This window comes from Arachis hypogaea, chromosome 15 (genome assembly GCF_003086295.3).
Source record: "Arachis hypogaea cultivar Tifrunner chromosome 15, arahy.Tifrunner.gnm2.J5K5, whole genome shotgun sequence".
In the NCBI taxonomy this organism is placed as follows: Eukaryota; Viridiplantae; Streptophyta; class Magnoliopsida; order Fabales; family Fabaceae; genus Arachis; species Arachis hypogaea.
The window spans coordinates 157540281-157558856 of record NC_092050.1 but is presented as its reverse complement, the minus strand read 5'-3'; the positions used below and the strand labels follow the sequence as shown (position 1 = coordinate 157558856).

The 18576-nt window shown below is 30.7% G+C and overlaps 4 protein-coding genes and 1 long non-coding RNA gene across 5 annotated transcripts; 2 read left to right on the top strand and 3 right to left on the bottom strand.

Annotated features, from left to right (window-relative positions):
• The first annotated feature begins 889 nt into the window (after positions 1 to 889).
• On the top strand, positions 890 to 3007 carry LOC112751747 (uncharacterized). The gene is made up of 3 exons (XR_011872896.1): positions 890 to 1462; positions 2021 to 2282; positions 2397 to 3007. It is a non-coding gene; the product is annotated as an uncharacterized lncRNA (long non-coding RNA).
• A 679-nt stretch (positions 3008 to 3686) lies between these two features.
• LOC112751748 (1-aminocyclopropane-1-carboxylate oxidase homolog 1) lies at positions 3687 to 6842 on the bottom strand. The gene is made up of 3 exons (XM_025800975.3): positions 6045 to 6842; positions 4928 to 5249; positions 3687 to 4148 (listed from the first exon to the last, which is right to left on the bottom strand). Exons 1-3 carry the CDS (start codon positions 6566 to 6568, stop codon positions 3894 to 3896), a joined length of 1101 nt encoding a protein of 366 aa, XP_025656760.1. The 5' UTR covers positions 6569 to 6842; the 3' UTR covers positions 3687 to 3893.
• A 4033-nt stretch (positions 6843 to 10875) lies between these two features.
• LOC112751746 (deacetoxyvindoline 4-hydroxylase) lies at positions 10876 to 13982 on the bottom strand. Its single transcript, XM_025800974.3, has 3 exons — positions 12278 to 13982; positions 11601 to 11930; positions 10876 to 11342 (listed from the first exon to the last, which is right to left on the bottom strand). The coding sequence occupies exons 1-3, from the start codon at positions 12874 to 12876 to the stop codon at positions 11339 to 11341; spliced, it is 933 nt and encodes a 310-aa protein (XP_025656759.2). The 5' UTR covers positions 12877 to 13982; the 3' UTR covers positions 10876 to 11338.
• A 44-nt stretch (positions 13983 to 14026) lies between these two features.
• Positions 14027 to 16424, bottom strand: LOC112751744 (deacetoxyvindoline 4-hydroxylase-like). Its single transcript, XM_025800972.3, has 3 exons — positions 15012 to 16424; positions 14461 to 14782; positions 14027 to 14378 (listed from the first exon to the last, which is right to left on the bottom strand). Exons 1-3 carry the CDS (start codon positions 15545 to 15547, stop codon positions 14124 to 14126), a joined length of 1113 nt encoding a protein of 370 aa, XP_025656757.1. The 5' UTR covers positions 15548 to 16424; the 3' UTR covers positions 14027 to 14123.
• LOC112751743 (1-aminocyclopropane-1-carboxylate oxidase homolog 1) lies at positions 16007 to 17641 on the top strand. The gene is made up of 3 exons (XM_025800971.3): positions 16007 to 16536; positions 16770 to 17091; positions 17190 to 17641. The coding sequence occupies exons 1-3, from the start codon at positions 16007 to 16009 to the stop codon at positions 17448 to 17450; spliced, it is 1113 nt and encodes a 370-aa protein (XP_025656756.1). The 3' UTR covers positions 17451 to 17641.
• The last annotated feature ends 935 nt before the right edge of the window (positions 17642 to 18576 follow it).

Here is an 18576-nt window from a genome sequence, read left to right as displayed (position 1 = left end):
ATAAGGGATATGATATTATAATTAATATCATTAATAAGTAGAGTTGATAAAAATATAATAAGTAAAATGATAAGAGAGTGGACTAAAAAATAAAACTGTTATTAAATGATGTAAATAAAGTATATTATAAAAAATTTTGGTTAATTATAGCCGAAACTTTTTGGTTACCAAACTTTTTCTATATATATAGATGGACAATTCAAATTTCACACATTTCATATTTATTGCTCTTTTTCTCCTAAAAAAAATTGTTATATCTAAAATTTAAATTTAATATATATTTCTTGAAATATTAAATACTTAAGAGTTAAGAGTGTTCTAGTAACTCATCATTAGTTTTTGGAAAAATATAGGGTACCAACATATTATCTGCCAACTTCTGCTAACTCTTATTTATAATTGTGTTTCATGGAAGTGTGTTCGTGAATGTGTCTAATAATTAATATATTTTAAATATATATATAATAAAGAGACACATCCAGAAAATATATCTATAAAGACACTTCTATTAAACACAGCTATAAAAAAGACATTTTTATTAGACACATCTACGAACACATTTCCATAAAAAACAATTATAAATAAGAGTTGGCAGAAGTTGGCAGATATGCTGTTGGTAACGTAGCGGAGCCGTTAATTTTTTAATTAAAAATTTGGAAGTTTAAGATGAAAATATCTCGTGTGATAAACTGTCAGCCATAAAAAAATATTTATCACACCTTAAACTGTTTTTAGGGTTGCCATCAAATCTTAACCACTTTCTAATATTGGATTATGTATGTTTTAATAATCAAATAAAGTTGACTTTCATGTACCTATAACTGATTGCACTCATACCTTGTCCAAGAATTGATATCAGATATTATAATTAAGAACTCCGCTAGGCAATCAAGGCAAAATAACATTACATGCGATTCCTACTAAACACTGAAGTCTTGAAATAGCAGCCTTTTTTTTATGGAGTGGAACATGGCTGGCACTGATGAATCTGGTTATGATAGGTAGAAGGAGTTAAGGCTTCTTGATGAGACCAAAGGTGGTGTGAAGGGTCTTGCTGATGCTGGTTTGACTAAGCTTCCAAGGATCTTCATTCACGACAACCTTAACACTTGTTCCTCTCATTATGTCAGTGCTAATATTCCAGTCATTGACTTGGGATCACTGCATGAACAAGGTAACTCATCATCAAGGCATGAGATCGTTGAGAAAGTGAAAGATGCGTGTGAGAAATGGGGGTGCTTTCAGGTGGTCAACCATGACATTCCAAAGAGGGTGTTGGATGAAATGCTTGAGCAGGATTCTGAAGCAAAGAAAGAATTCTATTCACGTGATATATCAAAAAGAGTGTATTTCTGACCAACTTTGATTTGTATACAGCTCCATCAACTAATTGAAGGGTTACCCTTCATTGTGCATTGTCCCCTGCCCCTTTTGATCCTCACCAACTTCCCTCTGTTTGCAGGTACTTTTGTACTACTTTCTAGTGAGTAACAATAAAATTTTATGGTTTAAATTTAGCTAGATTTTACGAATTTGATAACATTGTGCAGAATTTCAGTTTCATGCAGTGTAAAAGAGTTTTATATAATTATCTAACGAGGAATGCTAGGGGGCAGCAACTTTTGTGATTTGTAGCCATCAAATAGCCATCAATAATGGTTTTAATGGTGTGAGATTTAATCCAATGGTTCACTTTTTTTTTCTAGTTACATGCTGACCAGAATTTAACAAAGTTGCTGGCCCCTAGACTTTTCCTTATCTAATTATATATTATTGCATCAGTAAAAATAATTTTAAATTCAATACTTAAAAAAATGGTCTAAACGTACGAATTTGATAGGTAAACTTCACTTGTATTACTTTTCTTATTTTAATAAACTTTCACTTCTAACTTTCTTTAGTTTTCTCTCGCTTATCCTCTTCCCTTTATATGATTTCTAGTATTAGTAACTTTTCAAATATTGATCAAGGGTTACTAACTTTCTCTCTTACTAATGTGAAATCAATTTATTACTTGCAGAGATATAATGATGGAATACTCAAACAGAGTCAAGAAACTAGGCCTAACTCTATTTGAATTGCTTTCTGAAGCATTAGGACTCAAACCCAGTTGCCCTCAGCCAGAACTGACTTTAGGGGCAAGTGGCCATTGGGATACTAGCTTCCTCACAGTTCTTCTTCAAGACCAAGTTGGTGGCCTCCGAGTCTTCCATGAAAACCAATGGCTTGATATCACACCTGTCCCTGGTGCTTTGATCATCAATGTGGGTGATATGATGCAAGTAAGTTCAATTCATCAATTATCTAAATTAAAGGAGATGTATACTTAATTAATATTAATGACATTAATTACGTAAGTAACAACTTTATGTATGTTTGGTCATCATTCTTAACAGCTAATCAGAAATGATAAGTTTGTGAGCTCTAGACAGAGTTCTGGCTCCAAAAGTAGGTCCGCGAGTTTCGGTAGCATGCTTTTTCAGGCAAGATCATCCTCCTGGGACTTTCAAGGTTTATGGACCAATAAAGGAGTTGTTGAGAGAAGAAAACTCTCCAATCTATAAGGATATAACCGTAAATGACTTGATTACATACCAAGGCTCCATAGGGCTAAATGGTGTCAAGGCACTAGAACACTTCAAGTTGCATTGTAAAGCATGCATGAAGAATTTGAAGAGAAACTGGCTGAAAGTCATGCAAGTTTGTTTTATTTGGAGTGTATGTGTTGAAGAAGGGAAATGGATCCTCTCCAGTTTTTTTAACACTTGAGGAAATGCAGTGTGATTTCTTACCATTAACTTTATAAGTGAGGCCAAAATTAAATATGAGAGAGAAAGTAATGAAAGATGAGAGATCAGAGTTGACATCATCCAATTTTTTCTTCACTGGAGAGGATCCACTCCCTTAAAGAAGTGATAAGAGATTCTGAATTAGCATGTGTCTTATATGAATGAATGTCAAATAATTGGTTTTCTATCTAATAATAATAAGTTCATGTATGTCCAAATGCCATAGCTTGGGTATTTATGTAGTATATGAAATAAAAACCCTAAGCCTCGTGTTGGTTAAGTAATTTGTATGTATCAATTAAAAGTCACAAAGTTTAGTTTCTGTTGAATGACAATCGTGTTAATTATTAGGCTGCATTTATTTTTTGGGACTGAGATGGGAAGATTAATACTTAGTATTATGTTTAATAATTAGAGACGGAAACTAAAATTTTAGTTATAAAACACAAAGTTTTAGTCCCTTTAATATCTCTAGAAAGTGGAGATACAGAGGATTGAAATCATATTGAAATTGTCTTTGATATATAATTTTGAAAAAAAACGGTTAATGTAAGATCTACCAATGTATGTGTGTCTTAGACAATTTTTAACACCTAAACAAGTAGTATAAGATTGAACTTTCTGCTTTTTAGTTAGGCATTATATTGTGGCAAATCTCAAAAGAATCAATTTCCACTATAACTGTTATATTCGTCTTCACTTGCTCTTGTTACGCAAAATAATATTTTAGCATGCTATGAAATCTTATCGATAACTTGGCTTGTCATGTGGTTATTAACGTGCCATATATACGACAAGTCGACAATGATGCTACGTATGGTACAAATGATGGACCACTTTCTTTATTTAAGATAAATTTCTTTATATGAACAATTTTTGTCACAAATACCTGAATTATTTAACCAACACTCAACTTAGCTTTTATTTCATACTAGATATGTATTACATCAAAAGCATTTCAACATGAATTTATTAGAGAAAAAAAAAAACAAATTCAAACTCAAATACAGTAATTTAGAATCTCTCATCACTTTAACACACTCCAAACCAGATTTGCATAACTTGCATCAGCCTATTGTATTTTCTACTCAAATTCTTAATAGTTTACAACTTGAAATGTTCTAGTGCTGAAACACCGTTTAGCCCTATGGAATCTTGGTATGTAATCAAGTCATTTACTGTGATATTTTTGTAGATTGGAGGATTTTCTTCGGTCAACAACTCTTTTATTGGTCCATACACCTTAAAAGTCTCGGGTGGATGATCTTGTCTGAAGAAACATGCTACTGAAACTCGTGGACCTATTTTAGGAGCCAAAACTCTATGTTTAGAGCTCACAAATTTATTATTTGTGATCAGCTGCAAAAAATAACAAGATATAAAATTTGACGTTAGATAATATCATTTAGCCCTCTTTTTTAATAGGTACATTAGTTTTGAAGTAATGCAATAAAATTCCACACATGACTTAATATGCAAAGATAGAGTTTTGCTATCTATTCTAATTATCTTTCATAATTATTTTTCTTCCAATATATATGAAGCATTAGTTATAGGATTTGAATCCTCTAAAAGCAAATTCATTTATTAATATATTATGATTTATGAACATAAAAATTACACCAATTTTTTTATTTACTGTTCATTTTAGTCAACTAAAAAAATTACCATCATTTGTAAATATTTATGAAACAATTTGTTTTTCTTTATCAATATAAATTATTTTTAAATGACTATTCAAAAAAGATATTTTCGTATAAAAATAATAGTATGATTTGATATATTTAATTAAATTATTTAATATAATATTTATTTAAATTAAATTTTAATTATTATATTTACATAAAACTTCATGTGAGTAGTTTAACCATAAAAACCACACTTATTTACCGTTGAAAAAAAAAAGAGAAAAGTGGGACTAGCATTTTTATTAAAATTTAGTTAACACTTAATCATTAAAAGAAAAGTGAATAATCTCATAGCATTATATATAATCTCACACTATTAAAAATATTAAGGATGACTAATTGATGGTTACAAGCCACAAAATTTCACTTCTCAAAAAAAAAGTCAATTAAAAAAAAACGGTTAGAAGGATACATGTATTCTCCTAATAAGATAATTGATGAGCTTATTACCTGCATCATATCACCCACATTGATGATCAAAGCACCAGGGACAGGTTTGATATCGATCCACTGGTTTTCATGAAAGATTTGAAGGCCACCAACTTGATCTTGAAGAAGAACTGTAAGGAAGCTGCAATCCCAGTGGCCACTTGACCCTAAGGTGAGTTCTGGCTGAGGGCAAGATGGGAAATAATGGGCAAGCATGAAAAGCCCTTCTGCACAATCTATATCCTTAAAGTAACTAGGCTTAAGGCCTAATGCTTCGGATAGCAACTCAAACAGAGTTAGTCCCAATCTCTTCACATTGTTTGAGTACTCCATCATTATATCTCTACAAGTAATAAATTTACTTCATATTAATCATTGATATGAAAATCTATTTTAAAATATTATAAAAATTTCTATAAAACATTTTTCATTAAAATATATAGATGTATTAAAATAGATTAAATTCATTGGACTAGCTCAGAGCAGACTTTATCTCTAAAATTAATCACATTTAAATTTTGGTTAAACAGCCTGGTTCACGGACTAAATAGGTAGACCATTTAAATTTTTTACACTTAAAAAAAATTTAATATTTCTAGCCATTATATCTTTTGATCTAAACAAAAAACCCTATCTGTCAACTAAAAAAAAAAAATACTATTTGTTTAAGATCTTTGACCTAAAAATAATTTTTTTGTCAAAATATTTTTTAAAAGATAAAACACAAAAATAAAAAAGTTAGTCCGTTTTTAACCTATCGGACTGGCTATAAACAGTCCAGACTAAAAAATTATAATTCGTGAATAAAACGAATTTAAACGAACTAATCTGTTTAACTCGTGAGTTTAGATTGATCGAGTCTAAATGGACTGGGCTAGCCCGTTTATCGGCCCAAAAAATACATAAAAAAAATCGTGACTAAATTAAATTAAAAATAATTAGACAAAACTAAAAGTAAAAAATCTTACTAAAATTATAAAATATATAATATGATATAAAATAAATACTTTAACAAAAATATTTTTGTATGAAAATAAAACTAAAAACCGTTAAATAACTTCATATAAAGATATTTTTTTTTACAGTAAAGAAAAGCCTATTCGGCTATTACCAATTAACCAGAGAGTTATAGAAATACCTGCAAACAGAGGGAAGTTGGTTGGGATCAAAAGGGGCAGGGGATAATGCACAATGAAGAGTGTCCCTCCAATTAGTTGATGGAGCTGTATACAAATCAAAGTTGGTCAGAAAATACACTCTTTTTGATATATCACGTGAATAGAATTCTTTCTTTGCTTCAGAATCCTGCTCATGAAATCTACCCACTCCATCAAGCATTTCATCCAATACACTCTTTGGAATGTCATGGTTGACCACCTGAAAGAACCCCCATTTCTCACACGCATCTTTCACTTTCTCAACGATCTCATGCCTTGATAATGAGTTACCTTGTTCATGCAGTGATCCCAAGTCAATGACTGGAATATTAGCACCGACATGATGAGAGGAACAAGTGGTAAGGTTGTCGTGAATGAAGATCTTTGGAAGTTTAGTCAAACCAGCATCAACAAGACCCTTCACACCTTCTTTTGTTTCATCAAGAAGCTTTAACTCCTTGAACCTATCATATCCTCCATCTTCCTGGTTATTAGTGACCACCATGTTAATTAATTCCTCTCCCTTCCCAATAAGCTATGTCGTCCAATAAGTAGGGATGGTATGAAATGATGCTATATATATTCTCTCTAGATTACTTTTATAAGGGAGTGGATCCTTTCCAGTGGAAAAAAAACTGGATGGTATTCAATGAAAGATCTCATCTTTCATTGCATTCTCTCTCACATTTATTTCTGGTCCACTTGTAGAATTAAAGGTGGGAGATTACACTTTATTCTCTCCAATAACAAAAAAAAATGGAGAGGATCCATTTCCCTTCTATATCACCGCCAATTTTTTGGATAGATAAAGAAATGTTAGAAATGATAGAAGAGAGTAATAGAAAAAGATTTGTGTGTAGTTAAATTATATGTAATATGATTTAATATATATTGATATTTATAGGTGTCAAAAGAATTGAAATTATAAAAATATAATATTTTATAATAAATATTAAAATATGATAAATTATTCTAATGAATGCTAATTAATTTTATATTTTTTTATAAAAAATAAACTTCAGTAATAATAATTATGAGTTAATTGTTAATTCGTGTTGAAAAAGATTCAAATGTTGACAACAACGCTCTTAAAAGATATTATGACAAAATATAAAAATAACTTTTAAATAATTTAAAAATATAATAAAAATAATCAATAAATATTATATTTTTTATAAAAGACAAAATATTTTTTATTTAGTAAAAAATTTATCCAATTGATCTGAATTTTTATAACAATATTTGAATAAATATTTAGAAAATACACAAAAAATATAAAACAAAATCTTATCTCTAAATTTTTTTTAAATATAGTCACTTACAATAAAAAACTTTAAAAATATTTATTTCACCTAAAATTACCAAAATTTAAGAATAAAAATATTTTTTAATAATATTTAAAAAGATTATATTAAAATTTTTTAATATATATTTAATATTTATTTTTATCGTATTTTTAAATATTTTAAAAATTTATTTATCGTTAGCAATTTTTAAAATTATTTTTACCAATTATATAAATTTTGAGTCACTATTTTAATAGTTTACTCTAAATGAATATTTATTATTTAAAGATGAGTAAACGGAGAAAACAAAAGAGAAGCGCAGAGAAAGAGAAAGAGGACGGTGCCTCATGCATGATGCATGGTCACAATGTGCGCCGCGTCTTCTATTTAACATGTTGTCGTTTCAGTACAGTAAGTATAGAAAAAAATATTTTTCTTTTTTAATTTATTTCTTCATTATTTCTAAGTCTATATACTTTTTTTTATAAAAATGTTAATAAGAAATAAAAAATATATAAACATTATTTGAGACTACCCTTCTTCGAGACGTGGGAGCGTATGATTTGATATTGGCCATGTCATGTGGAACGGGGTTTTGAAGAAAATTGAAGTTTCAAGTTATGTGATTTAATTGATTTAAAGTTGACTATTTACTTGGTTAGTCTAAATAATATTTAAAAAAAAATGGCCTCCGTATTTTGGGGGGTTAAAGTCGAATTATATTTTGTGTCATTTAATTATCTGTATAATCAGGGAATAGGGACCACGAAAAAAAGAACTATGAATCTGGACTACTACAATTAATGTCGATACTCGATAGTCGATAGAGAGTCACTTCTAAGTGTCAGCACATTGTTTAATAGGGGTGAGTATGGGTTGGTTTAATTCGGATTTATGGTAAAATTAAAATTGAACTGATCAAAGTGTAATTGATTCAGTTTGATTCGGATTTGTATTTTTTTGTATGTGTACCCGAACCAAATCAAACCGATTAAAAACGGATTGATTCGATTCGGATAATTGGGTACTTGAGGAATTTAAAATTCATAAAAAAAATCAAATTTTTATTTTAAAAATTCAACAAGTACAATAAACATGTAACATCAATAGAAATAATCCAAATATATTAAACACCAAATACATTAGAAACTAAACTCATTAAAATCTAAATATATTAATAATGAATAATCATTGTGTAATGGAAAAGTCATATATATATATATATATATGATCGGGTTTGCGGGTTGGTTCGGATTCCGTACCCCCAAAATCAATACCCGAGCCGATTACTAAAAAAAATTATCGATTTGGTTCGGGTTAGACCCGATTATCCGTTGATTTCAGAACCAATTTAATTAGTTCGGTTCGGATTCGGACGGGTAATCGAGTATTTGTTATCCGTGCTCATCCAATGTTTAAAAAGAATAATAATATTAAAATAATAAAAAAATCTTATATATCCAAAGGAACCAAGGGTCTTTTTGGGCATTCATTGACCATATATATAAAAGAAGTTAAGATCAATGTCAAAATAGGCTAGCTGAAGCTAAAGTTTTGCATACAAATCATGTGACTCGATATATCAAATAAAATAATAGTGTAACATTAGTACTTTATGGTGACCTGACAGAATGAAGAAATTCTACTCACATATTTGACATGAAGAGTATTTCTAACAGAGTATTAATTTTGATAATTTTTAAAAATAAATTAATTTAGAATTAAAATCTTTATTAGAATTAATTTATAAAATAAAATTAATATTATTTTAGAAATACGATATCTTCTTAATAAAAAATAAAAAAAATTTGTTATTTGTATAATTATTTTGATAAAATAATTAAAAATAATATAAAATTTAAAATAAATTAAGATTAAATATTAAATAAAAAATTTTATTTTTAATTTCAAATCACTATTTACGACATAATTTTACAAATATTTTTATAAAAATTAAAATAAAATTAAAATTAAAACTAGTATTGGAGATACTCTAAAATATGTGATGTAAATCAACTGCAATCATACGGCTCCTATTTCTCATTATTGAGCATATATGAATATTTTTTTTATTGGGATATATCAATATAAATGTACAGCTACAATGCATTACTGTTACAAAACAATCTTATCATGTCTTAATCAATGTGATTAATGCACACAACCCATTCACTCGTACCCCTTTTTTTTTTTTTTTGCCAGGATTCGTACCCTTAAATATGGTGAAACAATGTGGGCTTTAATTGGCGAGTCTTAGACGATCCAAACTCCAAATAGAATCTGTTTTAAATATAGTATCATGTAGGAAAAAGTAACTCCACATCAGTTTTTGCGTTATAAACGGTAAATAGGAACTCAAAGTATCTCTCTTCTCCATTAAAAAGAACTAATTTTAGTTCCTGTTGTAGTCCCACTTAATTAATTAATTAAAATACTTAAAATTAATGTAATTGATTTTTTTAATAATATTATTTAAATTTATAAATTTAAAAATAATTCACTATTAAAAGATATTAATATTAAATAAATTCATATATAATAATAATACACAATATATAATTCGGGATTACACTAATTTATAATTTTGTGTTTACAATTGCTAATTTTAATAATATCGTTAGCATTTTAAATTTTAAAAATAAAAATAACTAACTCAACTAAGAATTATTTTGTAAGGTGTAAAAATTAAATTTATTTTTTAATGTAAGTAAATTTAATTAATTATAATTTAATATAATAATATAAATAATATTTAATATTAATTATGATATAAATAATTAATATAAATCATTAATAATTATTTAATCTAATTAATTATTATTTAAATAATTAATATATAATTATTTAATATAATTTTTATTATAATTATTACTAATTTAATTATTATTTTATTATTTAATATAATTATTTAATTATTTTAGATTTTATATTATTATTTTTTTAAAATAACTTGCTAAATGGCAAATTATTATTGGTTAATTTGAGTCCCTGTTTAGAGGGACTTCCTCATCTTGAGACCCGTGTGGAAACTCATTCCTTCTCTCCTCCAATGGTTAGAGTTCCTATGTGTCAGAAAAAAGTAAAAGAGGAACTCACCATTGTAGGTGCTCTAAGGTGAATGTAGTAAGTTAGCAATTCAGATGATTAATTAGTGCATGAAAAGATAGATAAGATTTTTTTACACAAAAAAAAAATTATAAGATTTTACATTAATTAAACATTGGAAATTCATGTAAAATAAGACTTATAATATTAACACTACTTATAATTTTAGCATTTTAATTAATGATAAATCTGAATTTAGTTGCGCAAGTACTATAAAGAAGAAATAAAAATAGAACAGAGACAATTGCCTAAATGAGTATACTACTACTAGGATTCTCATCACTTTATAGAGTAAAATAATGCTTTCATTTTTTTTTTTTTTGGTGACTAAATAATGCTTTCATTTAACTCTCAAGGTTAATTTTATAGTACATCTCTCTCAAATTCCAAATCAAATAAAATAATACAAAAAAAAAAAAAATGAACACAAACGCATCTAAAATTAGGCATAAATTAAGTAACAAGTCACAATTGTAACCAAAGAAGAAAAAAAACGAAAAAGTAGCCTGTTACATAACTTAATAGTTTTCTATATCATGAAGACATGATCACAACTTCACAGATTTCAGAGTTCTTATTTCGTACTCAATTTGAGGAAATGCTGAAACTCTCAATTGTGTGTATGTATTATTATTATAGCTTGAAGTGTTCTAATGCAGAGACACCATTAAGTCCTTTTGCATAATAGTGCGTAACAAACTCCTTCACTGTGATATCTTTGTACATTGCAGGATTTTCTTCTGTCACCAACTCCCTTATTGGTCCATATACTTTTGAAGTCTCAGGTTCAAGATGCTGTCTAAAAAGGCATGCAACCGAAACTCGCGGACCTATTTTTTGAGCCAAAACTCTGTGCTTCGAGCTCACAAACTTATTGTTTGTGATCAGCTGTTAAAAATGTTGAGACATTAATTCACATTGCCATAAAGCAGTGTGTAAAACAATTATATTATGTCCACACAAAAAATCAGTTACTAAAATTAGTCATTCTAACAGAATATATGTTAAAATATAAAATATATATTAAAAATAAATTAAATAATATACACATTTATATACAAATATATAATGACTAATTTAGGTATTGATTTTTTTATATGCATATATGTAAAAATATCTATAAAAAGTTGATAAAATAATCACCACCTGCATGGCTGCATCATATCACCAAGGTTAATAATGAGAGCATTAGAAACAGGAGTGATATCAACCCATTGGTTTTCATAGAAGATTTGAAGTCCACCAACTTGATCTTGTAGGAGAAGGGTGAGGAAGCCAGAATCCCAATGGCCACTTGTTCCCAGAGTGAGTTCAGGTTCAGGACAAGGAGGGTAATAATGATTAAGCATGAAAAGCCCTTCTGCACAATCTTTGTCTTTAAGGTAATTGGGATTAAGGCCTAATGCTTCAGAAAGCAATTCAAATAAAACTAGTCCCAATTTCTTAACATACTCTGTGTACTTACTTATGACATCTCTGCAAGGGAATTAGATTTTACAATCATGAAAAACAAACATTAGTTAGTAATGTAAATCATGAATAGCCAGAAGAGACAAAACTCTAGTAAGATTATGGAGCAATTATGTCAATTAAGTTGTGGTGACCAAATGAACTGATAAGTCACTACTCAGGAGTCAGGATTCACTAAAGAAATTGTTTGCACAGCTCTTCTGGCCTTAATTTATACACTAAACTTACTAATAAATAATACAATTCATATCATGGGCTAAAATTTGAGTGGAACCAACTAACTACTATAGCATAGTGGAGTTCTGTTCTATTGTTTCTACAAATAGAAAATAGAAAGTAGAAACCATATGTACCTGCAGATTGAAGGGAGTTGGTGAGGATCAAGAGGCCTTGGAGCCATTACACAAGAGAATGTATCCCTCCAATTAACCGCAGGAGTTGTGTACAAATCAAAGTTGGTGTTGTACAACACCCTCTTTGAATCATCACGTGAATAGAATTCTCTCTTCACCTCAGAATCCTGCTCATGAAATCTGCGCACCCCATCAAGCATTTCATCCAGAACACACTGTGGAATGTCATGGTTGACCACTTGAAAGAACCCCCATTTCTCACAAGCATCTTTCACCTTCTCAATGATCTCATGCCGTGAGCTACCTTGTTCATGCAGTGATCCCAAGTCAATGACTGGAATACTAACATCATTATTGGTAGCAGAGGATGAAGATGTGTTAAGGTTGTGATGAATGAAGATCCTTGGAATCTTAGACAAACCAGCATCAACAAGGCCCTTCACACCTGCTTTTGATTCATCAAGAAGCTTAAGCTCCCTTTGCCTGTCATAACAAGAGCCGTGTTCTACTTGATTTTCTTCTGCATCAGTAGCCATCATGTTCTTCAATTCCCCTCCCTTTCTGACTAATGATAAAACAGTGTAATTTGGACAGCACATTGGTGTCCAAATACTCTATACTAAGCGTTATCCACAGGGCTGCCAAACGGGCTAACTCGGTCCATTTAGGTCCGACCCATTAAATTTGTGGGTTAAATGGGTTGGACCGTTTAAATCCGCTTTATTCGCGGGCTATAATTTTTTAACTCAGACCGTTTATAGTCAGCCGTGAGTCAAACGAGCCAACCCGTTTATTTTTTTATTTTATTTTTTAAAAAATATTTTGACAAAAAATATTATTTTTAGGTAAAAAACCTTTAAAAAATAATATTTTTTTAATTGATGGGTTAGATTTTTGGGTCAAATTGAGAAAAATATCGACTAAAAATATTACTTTTTTTTAAAATGTAAAAAAAAAATTAAAAGGCCACCCGTTTAGCCCGTTTAACCTGTCATTTTTTACGGGTTAACCAGGCTCAGCCCGTTTAGCCCAAAATTTAAAATGGCTTAATTTTAGAGACAAAATCAACCCATTTAAATAGATAAACAAACTGGCCCAATGAATTTAGCCCATTTTAACAGCCCTAATTATCCATAAAAACATGTGGTTAGTTTCTTTTTTCCTCAACCTTATCTCTCTAAATGTCATTCTCTGCTTCTTTGGAAGTCTTTTTTGACGCCGGAATTTAGTACTATTTTAAATTAAACTTGTCGAGTTATGAACATAAGTTGCCATAAGGAAAAAAAAAAAGTTGAAAATATGTAAAAAACTATAATCAAATTAATTAATAGTTGTAAATTAAAATATACAAAAATTAGATATCTATTTGAATATAGGAGCCACTTAAATAAAGACGCTGAAAATGTCTTTTTATAAAGATATTTTTTAATAATTAAAATTTAATACATATAATCGATTAAATCATGTTATTTTTGTCAAAATTAGGCTAGACAAATTGATTTGACCGAAAAATGGTGAATCAAATCTTGAACTGATCTAAATTAATATTATTTTTTATAAAAAATGACTAAAATACTTCTATATATTATTATTTTTTGGACATCTTTATCTAAGTAGTCCCTTTTAAGTATAAAATTATTACTTTTCAGACATATATACCTAATGCAAAATGACAATATGAACAATTGAAGTTTCTATACACAACTTTTTTCCAATGTAAAAAAAAAAAATTTTCAACAACGACTATCATTTAATTGTTTCAAAAATATTCTTGAATTAAAATATGCTTTGTTAACGTTAATTACAACATAAAGTTGCATGCCACAGCCACGTGTCGCACTTCTTATTATAGCTTGAAGTGTTCTAGTGCACGGACACCATTTAGCCCTACGGTATATCTGTGTGTAATCAACTCCTTCACTGTGATATCTTTGAACATTGCAGGATTCTCCTCTGTAACCAACTCCCTTATTGGTCCATACACTTTTGAAGTCTCAGGTTGAAAATGCTGTCTAAAAAAGCATGCAACCGAAACTCGCGGGCCTGTTTTTTGAGCCAAAACTCTGTGCTTCGAGCTCACAAACTTACTATTTGTGATCAGCTGTTAAAAATGATGTTGACACATTAATTCACATAGCCACAAATTAAAGCAGTGTGTAACAATATCTATAAAAAATTGATACCTGCATCAAATCACCAAGGTTAATAATGAGAGCACCAGGAATGGGAGTGATATCAATCCATTGGTTTTCATACAAGACTTGAAGTCCACCAACTTGGTCTTGTAGTAGAACAGTGAGGAAGCTGGAATCATAATGACCGCTTGTTCCCAGAGTGAGTTCAGGCTCAGGACAAGGAGGGTAATAATGATTAAGCATGTAAAGCCCTTCTGCACAATCTATGTCTTTGAGGTAATTGGGATTAAGGCTTAATGCTTCAGAAAGCAATTCAAATAGAACTAATCCCAATTTCTTAACATACTCTGTGTACTTAATTATTATATCTCTGCAAGGAAATAAGATTTTACAATCATGAATAGCTAGAAAACACACAATTTTTGTCATTATGGAGCAATTATGTCAATTAAGTTGTAATGACCAAATATCATTACTGTTCACTTATAAGTAGCACCAGCTCTTTTGGGATCACTAATAACTAATACAATTCATATCATGAACTAATTAAAATTTCAATGTAACTGACTAAGTACTAGCATGTTGTTGGAACCATATACCTGCAGATTGAAGGGAGTTGGAGAGGATGAAGAGGCCTTGGAGCCAATACACAAGAGAGTGTATCCCTCCAATTAACCGCAGGACTTGTGTATAAATCCATGTTGGTGTTGTAATACACCGTCCTCGAAATATCACGTGAATAGAATTCTCTCTTCACCTCAGGATCCTGCTCATGAAATCTGCGCACCCCATCAAGCATTTCATCCAAAACACACTCTGGAATGTCATGGTTGACCACTTGAAAGAAGCCCCACTTCTCACAAGCATCTTTCACCTTCTCAATTATCTCAAGCCGTGAGCTAACTTGCTCATGCATTGATCCCAAGTTAATGACTGGAATAGTAACATTGTTATTGGTAGCAGAGGAAGATGTGCTAAGATTTTCATGAATGAAGATCCTTGGAAGCTTAGACAAACCGGCATCAACAAGGCCCTTCACACCTGCTTTGGACTCATCAAGAAGCTTAAGCTCTCTTTGCCTGTCATAATCAGATTCGTGTTCTACTTTACTTCCTTCTTCATTAGTAGTCACCATGTTATGATACAATTGCTGGTAGATATTGCGTAATTTGGACGGCACATTGCGGTGTCCAAATACTCTTCAAGTGTTATGACTGTTATCCATAAAAACACGTGGTCAATTTCTTTTTCCTCTACCTACCTTATCTCTCTAATGTGGTTCTCTGCTTCTCAACAAGTTTTCTTTTCATTTACCACTAATGAGAATTTACCAACCTTTTCTTTTTACCCTGGAAATTAGTACTATTTTAAATTTATTATTTTTCAGACATTTTGTGATGGAGGTGCATAGCAAATTCCAAATTGGCAACAGCTTAGATCACGTGAGAGGTGAGACTAATAAGTAATAACAACCTTGGACAGCATTAGCACGTGCGATATGCCAATATAAAAAAAAATTGTTACTTGATGCAGAGGCCAGAGAGAGATAAAGGTCAATCTTGTAACACTCCACTGTCACAGTGTCACAACCACAATGATTGTCGCCGGGGCCGGAAATCCCGCAATCAACGAGCGCTTGAGACAATTGAAGGCTTTTGATGAATCCAAAGCCGGAGTCAAAGGCCTCGTTGACTCCAGCATCACCAAACTCCCACCAATCTTCATTCGCCCCCCGGAAGAGCTTACCGCCGGCGATCCATCTCCGGGAGAACCGACACCTACCCAGTTCAGTATTCCAGTCATCGACCTCAAGGATATCTCCGGAGACCGCGCCGGAGTAGTGGCGGAGGTAAGACATGCGGCGGAGACGGTGGGGTTTTTCCAGGTGGTGAATCACGGGATCCCCGTGAAGCTTCTGGAAGAGACGCTGACGGCGGCGCGTGAGTTTCACGAGCTGCCACAGGAGGTGAAAGGAGAGTACTACACAAGGGAGATGATGAAGAAAGTGAAGTATCTTAGCAACTTTGATTTGTATCAATCAAAGTATGTTAATTGGAGAGACACACTGTTCTGTCTTATGGGGCCTGAACCCCTTGATCCTCAAGAACTGCCTCCCCCATGCAGGTAGGTAATTACTGGTTAATCCTATATCCTATGGATTTAATTAGTAATTAATTCACCAAAAAGTATGTTAACTAACTGTTAGTTAGTTAACCTTAAGAAATTTAGTATTTAGGTTTATAATTTAAAATTTGTAAATAAAATCATTTAAAAAGATTGGCTATTGGTTGAAAAAAAAAAGTAGTTATAACATGATTCTTAGTTCAGAGTACATAACTACCTAGTTTAATTTGCAGGGAAGTGACAATGGAATATTCAAGGCAAGTGAAGATTTTGGGGAAGGTGCTATTTGAATTGCTATCAGAAGCACTTGGACTTAAAGCTGAACATCTTGAAAGCTTGGATTGTGCAAAAGGGCACTCAATTTTGTACCATTATTACCCACCATGTCCTGAGCCAGAACTCACCATGGGAACTACCAGACACTCTGATCCCGATTTCCTAACTCTTCTGCTTCAAGATCACATTGGTGGCCTCCAAGTTTTGACCCAAAATGGCTGGATTGATGTGCCTCCTCTTCATGGAGCTGTAGTAGTCAACATTGGAGATTTGTTACAAGTAAGTCCAATTCTTTTGAATTGAGTTGAAAATGCATGATTAGACTAGTACTACTAGATTTGTATTTATATGTTGCTATAATATGATACATACTACAGCTAATGTCCAACGACAAATTCAAGAGTGTGGAGCACCGTGTGCTTGCAAATCATGTAGGGCCAAGAGTATCAGTGGCATGCTTTTTCACTGTTCATCGTCACCAAACAAGAATGTATGGACCCATCAAGGAACTCTTGTCTGAGGATAACCCTCCAGTGTATAGGGATACATCACTCAAAGATTTCATGGCTTACTATCATAGCAAGGGCCTGCATGACCATGGCAATTCTGCTCTTTCCCATTTTAAGTTAATGGGTTAGTTAATATTATGGCATGGAATTCGACTTAGATCGATACTTCATACTCATAAATAAAATGATGTTAGTTCAACTTTGATATACAAAGGAGAATTTGGGTTAAATATTGTAGTTGAAAAATGAGTTGTCGTGACTAAAATTATGAAAATTGTGTACTACTACTAGAATATAAGAATAATGACTATTGTGGGTAATTTCTTCTTCTTCCTTTTTTTTGTTGTTTGAGAAAATGATGAATTTAAAAAACAAATCTTGTTGACAAGGATATCAATAATTCAAATGAATTTGAAGCCTCTTCAATGAATATTTCTAAATACTCGAAAAAATTGTATACTGAATACCATTTATAAGTTTAGTATAAGAATTATTTATATATGTTTAATTTAGGGTAAAACACTTATATAAACCGAAGCCTCTTCTCATTTTAATATCTTTATTTTGATTATGTTATATTTTTTTTTTAGTTGGTTCTTTTAAAAAAAACTAGTACTAATGTTGTTGTTATAATTGATAAAGAGAAGAGAACATATATTATCTTGATTCTTAATACAATTTATTTTGAGTTTCTATTTGATTTATTCTGAGTTTCTATTTGATGATGAGCATTGTTGGAACCTTAGAACAAAAAGGAGTTTATATAGTTCTTCACTTCTTCTCCAACTAAATGACAAGCTAACACCATGAACGAGAATCATGTATCATTTTGAATTGAACTAATAATGTTACATGCTTCATATGAAGCTGTTGTTATATTTCGCAAATGAATCAATCTATATACTAGAGTTTTGATTAAAACTAATGAAAAGTGACGGAGAAAGTTCAAATGTATTTGACAACGATCATACTTTGATTACATGTATAAATTTAATATTTGCTACAAGAGGATAAGCTTCCTCAAGATAATACATTACAGATAACTTCTACTACAACAATGAATCAATGCCTATAGTACAGTTCTTTTAATTTGATTCAAAGGCACAAACTACAATGATGAAGCAAAGTCATGCTGTAAAAGTTTAAAGAGCTAGGTGATTATTTGAGCAAAGACAGCAACAAATTCAAGGTTCAGTCATGATAATCAATAACAAATTTAACTTTGATGATTTTTAACAAAAAGAAAATTAACTCT

Excerpts from the sequence above, each read along its gene's own strand:
- LOC112751748 (XM_025800975.3), bottom strand. The coding sequence starts at position 6,568 with ATGGTGGTCACTAATAACCAGGAAGATGGAGGATATGATAGGTTCAAG. Across the intron at positions 5,250-6,044 it reads CAACTTCCCTCTGTTTGCAG|AGATATAATGATGGAGTACT; the intron begins GTATTTCTATAA and ends TATTACTTGTAG. Across the intron at positions 4,149-4,927 it reads ATGTGGGTGATATGATGCAG|CTGATCACAAATAATAAATT; the intron begins GTAATAAGCTCA and ends TATTTTTTGCAG.
- LOC112751746 (XM_025800974.3), bottom strand. The coding sequence starts at position 12,876 with ATGTGCTGTCCAAATTACACTGTTTTATCATTAGTCAGAAAGGGAGGG. Across the intron at positions 11,931-12,277 it reads CAACTCCCTTCAATCTGCAG|AGATGTCATAAGTAAGTACA; the intron begins GTACATATGGTT and ends ATTCCCTTGCAG.
- LOC112751744 (XM_025800972.3), bottom strand. The coding sequence starts at position 15,547 with ATGGTGACTACTAATGAAGAAGGAAGTAAAGTAGAACACGAATCTGAT. Across the intron at positions 14,783-15,011 it reads CAACTCCCTTCAATCTGCAG|AGATATAATAATTAAGTACA; the intron begins GTATATGGTTCC and ends ATTTCCTTGCAG. Across the intron at positions 14,379-14,460 it reads ACCTTGGTGATTTGATGCAG|CTGATCACAAATAGTAAGTT; the intron begins GTATCAATTTTT and ends CATTTTTAACAG.
- LOC112751743 (XM_025800971.3), top strand. The coding sequence starts at position 16,007 with ATGATTGTCGCCGGGGCCGGAAATCCCGCAATCAACGAGCGCTTGAGA. Across the intron at positions 16,537-16,769 it reads GAACTGCCTCCCCCATGCAG|GGAAGTGACAATGGAATATT; the intron begins GTAGGTAATTAC and ends TTTAATTTGCAG. Across the intron at positions 17,092-17,189 it reads ACATTGGAGATTTGTTACAA|CTAATGTCCAACGACAAATT; the intron begins GTAAGTCCAATT and ends TACATACTACAG.